The sequence below is a fragment of the Oncorhynchus masou genome, chromosome 18, assembly GCF_036934945.1.
Source record: "Oncorhynchus masou masou isolate Uvic2021 chromosome 18, UVic_Omas_1.1, whole genome shotgun sequence".
NCBI classification, from domain to species: domain Eukaryota; kingdom Metazoa; phylum Chordata; class Actinopteri; order Salmoniformes; family Salmonidae; genus Oncorhynchus; species Oncorhynchus masou.
In genome coordinates this window covers 31674169-31687057 of record NC_088229.1, presented here as the reverse complement: position 1 = coordinate 31687057, position 12889 = coordinate 31674169, and the positions used below count along the sequence as shown (strand labels likewise).

The 12889-nt window shown below is 43.8% G+C and overlaps 1 protein-coding gene across 4 annotated transcripts; it reads left to right on the top strand.

Moving 5' to 3' along the window:
- The first annotated feature begins 2239 nt into the window (after positions 1 to 2239).
- Positions 2240 to 12395, top strand: LOC135504401 (minor histocompatibility antigen H13-like). 4 transcript variants are annotated; one of them, XM_064922977.1, is made up of 14 exons: positions 2240 to 2622; positions 3603 to 3638; positions 4448 to 4546; positions 4815 to 4897; positions 5009 to 5097; positions 5214 to 5299; positions 5790 to 5915; positions 6213 to 6270; positions 6746 to 6829; positions 7484 to 7520; positions 7617 to 7719; positions 7839 to 7924; positions 10276 to 10444; positions 11034 to 12395. In XM_064922977.1, the coding sequence occupies exons 1-13, from the start codon at positions 2395 to 2397 to the stop codon at positions 10415 to 10417; spliced, it is 1257 nt and encodes a 418-aa protein (XP_064779049.1). In that variant the 5' UTR covers positions 2240 to 2394; the 3' UTR covers positions 10418 to 10444; positions 11034 to 12395. The 4 variants fall into 4 exon arrangements, with proteins under 4 accessions (XP_064779049.1, XP_064779050.1, XP_064779051.1 ...); XM_064922978.1 differs by lacking the exon at positions 3603 to 3638 and having other exon boundaries at positions 2241 to 2622; XM_064922979.1 differs by lacking the exon at positions 10276 to 10444 and having other exon boundaries at positions 2242 to 2622.
- Positions 12396 to 12889: the final 494 nt, after the last annotated feature.

Genomic DNA, 12889 nt, shown 5'->3' with positions numbered 1-12889 from the left:
TTGTGTCGTGCACAAAGTTGATGTCCTAACCAACTCGACAAAACTATAGTTTGTTATAAAGACATTTGTGGAGTGGTTGAAAAACGAGTTTTAATGACTCCAACTTAAGTGTATGTAAACTTCCGACTTCAACTGTATAAAAAAAGGGTCTTTGCTCCAAAACAACCATCCGTACCACTAGGTGGTGTTAAGTACTGGTTTGAAACAATATATTGACAACAAGTGAACCAACAAGGAAGAGAACGGTACACCACAGGGGGAGCATGACTCGTCCTCTGTTGTTCTCAGTCATGATCAATGATGTTTACTCTCAGGTACAGTCGGACATTGGGAGGTGGTTATTTGCAGATGATGGGGCCTTATGGAAGAGGGGAAGAAATGGGCAATACAGGAAGCAATTGATGAGGCAGAGCTACAGGCATTAATGTGGGGATTCAGGTTCCCTGTAGAGAAAACTCAAGACAGTGTTCTTTACCAGGAGGAAGGTGGGAGATGAGGTATGCTTGAGGTTATATGGGAGAAACCTGGAGAGGGTTGGGGCCTTCGGGTTCCTTGGGGTATATTTTGACACTAGACTTGGGCAGAACACATTGAGAGAGTGGTGGGAAAGTGTAAGAAGATGCAAAATGTGATGCACTGTCTGATAGGGCAGGAGTGGGGGGCTGGGGTTTCCTCATTGAGGACCATGCATGTTGCATTGATCCTATCTGTAATAGACTATGGCAGTATAATAGCTTATGGTTCAGCAACCCGGACATCATTGGAAAGGCTAGGTGTCATATCTTTTTTTACCTTTATTTTACTAGGCAAGTCAGTTAAGAACAAATTCTTATTTTCAGTGACGGCCTAGGAACAGTGGGTTAACTGCCTGTTCAGGGGGGTTTGAACAGAACGACACTCTAACCACTAGGCTATTCGTACCTTGTCAGCTCGGGGTTTGAACATGTCTGCACTACAGGTGGAGATGGGGGATATGCCCCCAGTCCAACACTCTAACCACTAGGCTATGCCCTGCACTCAGGTGGAGATGGGGGATATGGGCCTGCAAGGACTGGGGGATATGTCCCCAGAATATGTAGTGGGGCATTTTGGACGTCCCCAGTGTCTGCACTACAGGTGGAGATGGGGGATATGCCCCCAGTGTCTGCACTACAGGTGGAGATGGGGGATATGCCCCCAGTGTCTGCACTACAGGTGGAGATGGGGGATATGCCCCCAGTGTCTGCACTACAGGTGGAGATGGGGGATATGCCCCCAGTGGCTGCACTACAGGTGGAGATGGGGGATATGTCATTGCAGATTAGGAGACAGCAGCTGGCAATTCATTGTTGGATCAACCTACAGGGACATGGGGTTTCTCATCCTGCAAAAGGGATTTTACAGGTATGCTGGGAACATGAGCGAAGACAGAACACAAGCTTTGGGTGGGTGGGTAATATCCAGGCGAAGGAAACGGGATTGTATAGAAGGGAGTTTAGCCCAACAGTAGTTATTCCTGTGAATCCATCATGGCTACTGCCAACTCCAGTAGTTGATCTAGAAGTGTTGGAGAGACCAAAGAAAGATAGGGATCCATCTGATTTGTTTAAGAGATGTCTGGATACTGTGTATCAGGATTTTGTGGCCATTTACACAGATGGTACAAAATATCCAAGGACATGATGTGCTGGGTCAGCATTTGTAGTGCAGGAATGTGGGGTGGAAGTCAGAAAACGTATTACAGATCATCTGGCTGTATATACGGCGGAGCTGATGGCCATACTGTTGGGCCTTGCAGTGGGTGGAGGAAGTCAAGCCAGCCAGAGTAGTTAATTGCTCTGATTCATGTGCAGTGTTGACGAGTCTCCAGTCATTTAGGTCAACTAGCAGACAATATCCGCTTGATGAGGTGCTACAAACCCATGGAAAGATTAGACAGATGGGTATACAGATCAGATTTATTGGGTCCCAGCCCATGTGGGGGTGGAGGGGAACGATGTAGTTGATGTACTGGCTAAACAAGCACACAGTATCAGAGGAAGAGAGAGGCTGAGATTTAATATGAGGGAGAAGGGGATACAGGAAATTAGTTTAAAGAGTATATTGAGTAGAACGTCATTAGATATAGTCTCAAAAATATATATATTTTTTAAGAACAACGGTGCTGGCCGGTAGGATTTAGTTTCTCTCTGTCTCTGGCCCACACTCCACTACAGTAAGCGGCGGTAATGCACCATAACGTTGGATGCCAACCGCCGATAAACCCCACCGAAGAACAAGGAAGAGGTGTTTCAATTGGCAAAGAGATAGGGAACGTGGCCTTAGCAAAAGAGAACGTTCTTAAATGAGAAACGACCAGTCTTCATAGATCGAAAACAGCATACACGTCTTCTTTGAGTTGGACAACTTGCAAACATGGCGGATGTTGATCAAGGATCGGTCTTACCCAGCGAAACTTCACCTCTCATTCTGGATGGCCTGAATTCTACCGACTCAAATGGTACCGACGCTGTCAACGCGACTGTGGCCAAGTTTGTGGCGACACCGGAGGGAACGGCACTGGCTTATGGCAGCCTTGTTTTTATGGCTCTGTTGCCCATCTTCTTTGGTGCACTGCGGTCAGTCAACTGTGGCAAAAGCAAGGTAACGTTAACATTATAGCAATGTACAAGTAGCGAGCTAACTAACAATAGCTCGGTACTTTACGCAGCTAACAGTGGGAAGCGCTAAACTGTTGGATACTGTTGTTGGGCCATAAACAAAGGATGCAAAGATCCTCATTCAGCTGTCAAGTGTCTCGCACACAAGTCTCATGTAGCACTAGACAGATGTCACTCACATTACACAGTCAGTGTTTCTGTTCCATACCCAGACAAGTCTGATGTAGCTAGCCAGTTAGCTAGGCATGGCTAGCTAGCTAACATCAGTAATGAATGACTGGCAGGCCTTGACTGGGGCTGCCATGAACCATATGTTAACCCGATTTGCCTGAGCGTTTGCTTGCTTAATTTACTGGTTAGATTGTTTTGTTTTTTGTTGAGTGGTCAATGTTATTGTTAATCATGCCATCTAGCTAGCTGGCATGATGTTGTTCATTCATTTCAGCCAGGTTGTCACTGCAAAGTCTTTTAGTAGGTGATGGAGAGACGTGTGCAAGTGTTGAGGCGATTTTTTATTTGTTTTGACATGAGTGGATACGTTTTAGGTAAACCCATTTCCATTGCTTCTCAGTTAATTTCTAGCCACGCCCTATAGCCTGTTATTTTTCCCCCGAAGCACTTCTGACACTTCCTCAATGTATAGTAGGAATATGCTAATCATTTTCACAACTACACGTGTCAAACAGCCATCACTACTGGTCTTTTAGTCAGTGGTGGAGGGAAAGGGATGATGATGCATGACTTGGTTGTCTCTTGACATGACTGATAACAGGCTTTTTGAGTGGTGTGAAATTAAGTAACTTTTCTGGTGGTTGTGAACTAACTGGTACCCTGCTGCAGCCCTTCCTGTGTGGTTGGTTGCTGCCTCAGCTCGACTCTTCCCTGGTGCCCACTGCAGATGACCTACTATATGTTTACTGCATACCCAGCTTATGACCTTCTGAACACTTATTTCATCCTTAGGTTGCTGGAGAAAATGGTTGCGATTATGAGTACAGAGTGAGTATTAGAACTGATACTCAGAACACGCACTGTCAGTCGACAGTTTTTATTTAAACATATTTTTCCTCTCATCCTGACACCTCATTGTTCGTGGCAATCTTCAAGATGCTTCATGACAGTGTGTCGCTATGTGTGTATGTCTCCCATTTGTGTGTAAAATCATTTTGGTTATGAGGCACCAAGTGTCAAGGTTTGGGTCTCAGCATAGTCCTGCTTTGCGCCCAATCAATGAGGATGTGGGTCCTGTCGTGTACAGGCCAAGTCCCCTTGACCAGAATCACACTGAACAGGTTGGGTGAACTTTGAAAGGGTTCAGGGACGGTGCTATAGAAGAAACTGACACTGAAGGTGATCGGTTAAAGGCCTCTATCTAGTATCAACTGGAGATGTGGTCTTTAGGATGAATCGCTCGTTCGTTGCAGTCCTGTCTTGTTACTTGCTACTCATCGCACCACAATGACCCATTTTAATTATATTCCCTGTGCAGATTGGCTAATTTCATTCAGATAGGTTTATGTCTAGTGGGACACGAACATGTGACTTAACTACTTATTTTGTGAAGAACTAGAATTAGTCTGTGATGAGATGAGGCACTAAAGGTTATGACTGTGATTTAGTAAGAGACAGGTTGATATTGATATGGTCACATGCTTGTACTTCTAGTGCGTTCTCTCTGAAGAGGAACTTTGGCCATGTGCTTTGAGAAAGTTCATGCTTTTGTGTGTTTTTGAAGGTACTTAGGAAGTGTGTGTGTGTGTGTTGTATGCATTCTTGTCCAATCAACCCTTGTTTCTGTCTCTTCCCAGAACTCCTCAGACATGCCAGAGACCATCACAGGCAGAGATGCTGCACGGTTCCCCATAATCGCCAGCTGCACCCTCTTCGGCCTCTACCTCTTCTTCAAAGTGAGCATCATCACTCGCAACACTTCCTATGCTTTGTCCTGAATCGTTTCGTGCATTATTACATTTGAATAAGCTACTGCTTTCCCCTCCAACCTCCCACATATTGCTGTACCTCTGCTTTACCGTATCTGTGTTACTCATTGCTTGCACCCCATGCTCACATCACGCATGCTGTCCTTATTGATTAACTTTTTTCAGCTCCCTGATCAAGAGCGAGAGAGGCTAGTGGTGTTCGTAATACTAAATTAATTTGCCTCGTTTCAATCAGATTTTCTCACAAGAGTACATCAACTTGCTGCTGTCAATGTATTTCTTTGTCCTGGGGATTTTGGCACTGTCTCATACAATGAGGTGAGAGGCTTGATTTATTTCATATCACTTTATTAAGTAAGATCTCCTTTCACGTTAGATGACTTGGATTATATAGCCTGTCTCAACATAATTTCTGCCTCTCTCGATTAGTCCCTTCATGAACAGGATCTTCCCCGCTAACATTCCCATCAAGCAGTACCAGCTGCTCTTCACTCAGGGCTCAGGAGAGACCAAAGAAGGTAAGGATGGAATGGAATGAAAGAGCTAGGATCAGTAATATGGTAAATACCCTGTAAAAGCACGTATGTTTTATGAATAGCTGGATGTTTGTCAATGATGACCCTCCCTCCCACAGAAATTGTCAACTATGAGTTTGACACCAAGGACATGATCTGCCTGGTCATCAGCACTGTGGTTGGGGTCTGGTACATCCTCAAGAAGGTCAGTTGAAGTTAAACTACAGCGTGTTAAAATAGTGTAATTTAAAAAAAAAAAATATGGCATGGCGATTTAGTTTGGGGTGTAGAGGATGACTGTGTTGCACTGGGTTTGCACCAACAATGAATTCGTCGTGAGAAGTTCCGGCCCCATTAGTTTTCAACGAGGGCATGCAGGGTAATGTGCAGGGGATTGTGGGAAGATGAGTGGCGAGAACCCTGCAACAGGAGCGCTAGAAAAAGTTGAGCTCTACTTTATGCAAATTCGAAGCGTTGGAGCGACGTGTTTGGTAAAACCCAATGTTACAGTTTGTCCTCGATAAAACGTTGAAGACACCAAATGGTCAGGTGTACTAACAGAGCTGTAATTGGCTGCAGAACATTTCCGCAGTGTTTCTTTCAATGCTCTCTATGGTTGGGTTCATCTCTGTTTGTCTTCTGTTTGGGTGTTGTGGATGTTTTTGTTTGAAAAAGTGTTCTTTGGTTCTTCCCAGCACTGGGTTGCCAACAACCTCTTTGGCCTGGCGTTCGCCCTGAATGGGGTGGAGCTTCTGCACCTAAACAATGTCAGTACTGGTTGCATCCTGCTGGGGGGGCTGTTTGTCTATGATGTCTTCTGGGTAAGTCTGCCAAATAACCCCAACACTGCACTACTAGGCTACACACCAGAGGGGTATACTACACAGTGGGATCAACTTGGATAAATAACCAAAAATAAGAAAGCTTAATGTAGTTTGTTTTTGATGGTGAGTCAATTAGACCGTGCACATTTCAAGCTTATTTTGAAAAATATATATATTTAGGCAAGTTAGCTGGCTAACTCATTGATCCTGCTTTGAAGTATACCCCTTAGGCCCTGCCAAAATGTTAAGCTTGGAGAATTGACTCACTTGAATAAACAACCGTTCTCCCTGTAGGTGTTTGGCACCAATGTCATGGTTACCGTGGCCAAGTCGTTCGAGGCACCCATTAAGTGTGAGTCAAGGGACCTTTTTATTGTAAAATATCAATGCAATCAATATTTATAGACAGTATTTCATGTGTAACCATACATTTACATAGCACCCATTAAATAATTTTGTTAGTCTCACAGACAGTTAAGTATATGGCTGTCTGGGCGGCAGGGTAGCCTAGTGGTTAGAGCGTTGGACTAGTAACCGAAAGGTTGCAAGTTCGAATACCCGACCTGACAAAGTACAAATCTGTCGTTCTGCCCCTGAACAGGCAGTTAACCCACTGTTCCTAGGCCGTCATTGAAAATAAGAATTTGTTCTTAACTGACTTGCCTAGTAAAATAAAAAATAAATATCACCCCAGTCACTGTGGAGCAACTACTGTCATCGTGTGTGTGTGTGTGTGTGTGTTCTCTGCTTTTGGTCTCTAATTAAATCACATCTGACATATGGTGACAGTTATTTCTTCTTCTTTCTCCCTCTTCTCTCAATCTCAGTGGTGTTTCCCCAGGACCTGTTTGAGAAGGGGCTAGGTGCCAATCAATTTGCCATGCTGGGTCTTGGAGATATTGTCATTCCAGGCAAGTCAACCTTCCCCTCACTCAGCAGTAGCTTCTAATTTTATGTAGATATTGGCTTGTGACATCCACTTGAGGGCAATACTCCGGCATTACATCCACCTCCACTCTAACACTTTGCGCTGAAGCTTATTTTTCCTCTAAAGGCGTCCGCATGCTTCCCATTCGAAACAGTTATTTCATACATATATTATGACATTTTGTGACGTTATCGTCTTCGGTAAGGTTTTTTTTCGGTTGTTGCACCGAAATTTCTAAATTAATGACACCTCAAGAAATCTCTTAGATTAGATAAACTACCTCGACTAACCTGTACTCCCGCATATTGACTTGGTACCCGCCCTGTATAAATTTTCTTAAGTCTTTTTCTTGAACTGCATTGTTGGTTAAGGGCTTGTAAGTAAGCATTTCACGGTAAGGTCTACACATTTGAATAAAATTTGATTTGAATTCAGACTATTTTGAGGAAATGTATACTGGCTATAACATTTCAAAATGGACAAACCGTACTATTGCTGCTTTTTTATTTTTTTCAAGTTAAGGTCTTTTAAAGGAGTATGCGAGCACACTCCATCTCGCCTAGCCAAACTGGAGCATGCTGCCACCTTACGAGCACTGGCCCCTCTGTTAATGTGAATATTGCATTTATTTTTCCAGGTATCTTCATTGCTTTACTCCTCCGCTTTGATGTCAGGTGAGCACTAACTCTTCTCCTTCCAGATCCTCGCTCTCCCTGCCCAGTCTCGTTGTTTCCAGCTGTTTAATGTTCTCTGTACCCTGCCCCCTCCAGTCTGAAGAAGAACACCAGGACCTACTTCTACACCAGCTTCCTGGCCTACATCTTTGGCCTGGGAATGACCATCTGGGTCATGCACACCTTTAAACATGCCCAGGTGAGCGAGGCACAGACTCCCAGTTCACACTCGTGACATGCAGTTGAAAGCGTTACCTTTATGTCGAGACTTGGCTGCTACTGACCGGGTGACTTGTCTCACTCTCTCTTCTTTCCCAGCCTGCCTTGCTGTACCTGGTCCCAGCCTGTATTGGATTCCCGGTGGTTGTAGCTCTGTTGAAAGGAGAACTGACCGAGATGTTCAGGTAATAATATAATACCTTCCCTGTTTCCAGCATGACATTTCTTAATCAGTTCTGAGCTCATCGCTAGGAGTATTGAACATTTCTCCTGTTCCACCATGCAGCCCCAGTTAGTAGGCTTGGGTGGTTTACCATATACCTACAGTGCATTCGGAAAGTATTCAGACCACTTAACTTTTCCACATTTTGTTACTTTACAGCCTTATTCGAGAATTGATTTAATTGATTTCTTTCCTCAACAAATCTACACACAATACCCCATAATGCAAAAAAGTAATAAAATAAAAATAAGTATCCAGACCCTTTACTCAGTGCTTTGTTGAAGCACCTTTGGCAGTGATTATAGACTAAAGTCTTCTTGGGTATGATGCTACAAGCTTGGCACACCTGTATTTGGGGAGTTTCTTGCATTCATCTCTGCAGATCCTCTCAAGCTCTCAGGTTGGATGGGGAGCATTGCTGCACAGATATTTTCAGGTCTCTCCAGTTGTTCGATCAGGTTCAAATCCGGGCTCTGGCTGGGCCACTCAAGGACATTCAGAGACTTGTCCCAAAGCTACACCTGTGTTGTCTTGGCTGTGTGCTTTTAGGTCATTGTCCTGTTGGAAGGTGAACCTTTGCCCCAGTCAGGTCCTGAGAGCTCTGGAGCAGGTTTCAAGGATGGCGTGCTGCAGAGATGGTTGTCTTTCTGGAAGGTTCTCCCATCTACACAGAGGAAATCTGGAGCTCTGTCAAAGTGACAACCTCCCTGACCAAGGCCCTTCTCCCTCAGTTGCTCAGTTTGGCCGGGCGGCCAGCTCTAGGAAGAGTTTAAAAAAAGATGGCCACGGTGTTCTTCGGGACCACCAATGCTGCAAAAATGTTTTGGTACCCTTCCCCAGATCTGTGCCTCAACACAATCCTGTCTCACTTCTGTGTATTGGTTTTAAGAAAGTCATTGATGTTCATGGTTAGGTACACATTGGAGCAACGATACGCACCGCATCGATTATATGCAACGCAGGACACGCTAGATAAACTAGTAATATTATCCACAACGTGTGAACGTATGATTGATTGATTGTTTTTTTTTATAAGATAACTTTAATGCTAGCTAGCAACTTACCTTGGCTTATTGCATTCGCGTAACAGGCAGTCTCCTTGTGGAGTGCAATGTAATCAGGTGGTTAGAGCGTTTGTTAACTAGTTAACTGTAAGGTTGCAAGATTGAATCCCCGAGCTGACAAGGTGTAAATCTGTCGTTCTGCCCCTGAACAAGGCAGTTAACCCACCGTTCCTAGGCCGTTATTGAAAATAAGAATGTGTTCTTAACTGACTTGCCTAGTTAAATAAAGATTAAATAAAGTGTAAAAAAATACAGATTTCTGATTGTTATGAAAACTTGAAATCGGCCCTAATTTAACAGCCATTCCGATTAATCGGTCGACCTCTAATGTGGATAGAGAGCCAGTACTGTTCTTCCTTGAGACAAACATTTGTCAAAATGGTGTCTTTTAAAAAAATATATAAATATATTTTTTTAAGTAGTTGGTTGCCTTTCTCTTAATCTTAACATTTGTGCCTCCAAGATTATTCAGCATGGAAACTTTATTTTACTTTTATTTAAAACAAAAGTATATCTTCACTCATCATATAAACCTTTGCCACCTATTGCTCTCCCCTCCTCCAGACTCAATGATTATTGACATGAGTACAATGATTTATATATCATTCTTCCACCTAGTGCTGCTTGGAATATTATGTGTGAATGGCTCTACCATGCACCTACTCATCCATGCATACACTACTGGGTCAGAATCAGGCCTTGGTCTCCCTAGACTGTAATCCCAGCACGGTGACTTGGGCTGTGGAGGCTCTGACTGCTACTAGCAATAATGACAGCAGAGGTTAGACACCCAGCTGGGGCAAGCACCTGCACAGCGGCTGGCCTGGGTAGGGGAGGGAGAGGAAACATTCCCCAAACCTCTCCTGCCAGAAATGTCACCTCCGCCTCGCTTGTTATTCACCATGGTAAAAACAAAGCCATGACCTTGGGGTGGCACAAAGTATGTGGGGAAAGGGTAAGAGACCTGGGTGTCAACTGGCTGTGCCAAGGCTTGGTGCTAAATGCTAACCTTCCTCCTGGTCATTGTACTTTGACTGGTTCCCATCTGTCACACTGCTGCCATTTCTGACTAGACACTCATTCTTTGTTCACTTCTGTGTTCAGTCTTGCAAAGCACTTTATCTCTTCATTTTCAGCACCTTTGTAGAGCTGTGAATTCACTTTGGCATACTAGTCTTTTCTCTCTACTGTGTTTTCTGCTGTACAACTCACTGGCCATCCTACTCCTCTTCCTCTTCTTCCTGCTCAGCTATGAGTCCTCAGAGGAGGTGTTGCCACACACACCCCGGCTCACACACTACCCCACCGTGTCAGGCTCTCCCGCCAGCCTGGCTAACTCAATGCAGAGCTCCTCCTCGCCACGCCGGCGACGCAACAACCCACCTATGTAGTGACCAGATCACCTCTCACCCGGGCAGGTACGCCCCATGTCTCCCCCACCCTGCCCTGACATGACTCTGTCATCAAACCTGGCTTGCCTGGCGTTGTGTCCTTCCCTCTGTTTCTCTCTCCTACTCTGACCATTAACACCAGTGCTCTGTGGACGGGCCTCTGGCACTGGCAGATGCAATCTCTCTCTCTCCTTTGAACGAAATGTCAATATCAGGCTTTTCCTGAGGAGTGACCTCGGTCCAGGGAATGGTTCAACTCAGTTTAGTGAACCTGGGCCCTATCTGGCCCAAACTCATTTTTCTTTTTTTCTGAAGCATTGCTCATAAGTTACTTTGGCTGAGTATGATTCAGATGCCCCACTAGTCATGTCCAGTCATTCTCCAGGCCTGCGACTCATCCACATCTTTTTGTTGTGTTTGTTGGAGTCCCAGGCCTGCATTGGATTCATCACTCCCATTGGTGTATTTATTTGGTATCAACATAAAACACTTTCATGTTTATTTTCAGTAATCATACAGTTGTGTGCAGTGCATTGTGAAATCTCCAAGTTGTTAGTCATCATGTCTCCTTTAATTGAAAATATTTTCTTTCTATTCTTTTCTACCACTCTGACAGGTACGAGGAAGTCTCTCCGGAAGATGCTGCAGCGAAAGAAGAAACCACAGAGGCTGAGAAAAAAGATAAATGACGACAAAGTTTCCACAAGCTCGTCCATCACTGGCTGCCACCACATTTCACATCAGCCCACCTCTCTACACGTTTCCCATGTGCCGTGCTGTACTTGGAAATGGCTGATTTTTAAGTAACTGTTTTGACATTGGGATATTTTGAAGTTCAAAAGTGGTTTGTTACACAAATTGTACAACAGCTTATCCGGTGTCTGTTTCTTCTATATTTTTTGTTTTATTTGAAAGGCCAGAATTTTAAAATGGAATGAGTGTTGTTGTTTAGGGGAAGGGAGGGGGGTTCTGTAATATCACAGGAAGCTGATATTTTTATTTTATTGTCAGAAACATTTTTCTCTCCCAGCCTGATTTATTTGCAATGATTGTCTAGTTTGATCTCTGTACCAAGTCCGTTCTTGGTTCTAGCCTTTGTCATAGAGAATGTGAAGTATAATCAGATGGTGTTAGGGAAGCGGGAGATGAGTTTACCATTGTGTCATACACGCTTTACATGGACGTTAACCTTTGACATGGAACTCGACCGTTGGTATCTATATGAATTGCACCTGGCTTCTCTGGTCTGGAAGTATTTGGCTTCGACAAAGACATCTAACCATGTACTACTGTACTAGTCTCAATGTATAATTGTGCCAATTTAGTCATGTGTGTAATTACATGGTACCTGACATGTTAGTCAGTATAGTGGTAATATTAGCTCAGAGTTCAGATCATAGCATTAAGAAGGAACTGAACTTGGGAAATCGATCACATTTTGATATTTTTATGCACATTTTGCTATGACACTACTATTTACGTGAGTCATACTCTGTCATATCAAATCAGAGAAGTCTGTTATATGGAAACTATATTTAGTATTGTAGTTAGAGGTCCCATGCAGTGACTGAAATGTACCTGCAGGTGGAGACAGTGTCAAAAGAACCATGTCTCCTCAGAGAGGAGACCAAAGGACCAAATAATTCCTCCTCTTGCTTTAGGTTGTAACTGCTTTGCTTTAATAATGTATTTTCTTTCTGGCCTTTTGCAGTTTGGCGCAGTGTGTTTCAGGTTCAGAAAGACGAGGGAGAAGATTTTTCATTTTAGGGCTTTAAGATTGAGCAGTTTTGGTAAAGATCATGTCCACATCCTGCCTGGTGAAGTTCAGTAACCCTATCATTTTAAGAAATGTACTTTTTCTCTTCTTTTTTTCTCCTATTGTACTTGTGCAAGTCAAAGTTTATGAGCCTGTGTTCAGGAGCCGATATCTATTTTGTTTGCAATAAATGTGGGCGTATATCACCGTAGAGAACCATAACCCATGTGTGGGTCTTTTTCTTTAACCTAGTTGTACTGATGTTGACACACCCACACCTGGCTTATTGTGGTTAATTAACTGGTGATTAGAAATACTATTGATAATCAATACTATAATCAGAACCTAATACGTAAGCTGTCAGTGAAACAAACCAGTTTACTGCATTCTCATCTGCAGGAGAGGCAGAGTGTAGTACACATCTGATGGAAAAAGTAAGAGGAAGGAGACTAGGATGATACGTCATACAGGTTCCGGTGTTTCTCATGGAACTCCAGCACCTGAAGCTGTGTCTTTGAGTCTCTGTTCCGTCCACAGTATACAGCTGCTGAGTGACTGGCTGATTAGCAGGGGAACAGGCCGCTCAACTGTCGTTCTGAGCTGAGAGGAACTACCTGCAGTCTGTCCGCCAAACCTGTTAGTCTGAGAAGGACTGGAACCAACCATCAACATAAGAATGACGTTAAACATTTGATCAAGGTGACAGTCTAGATTTC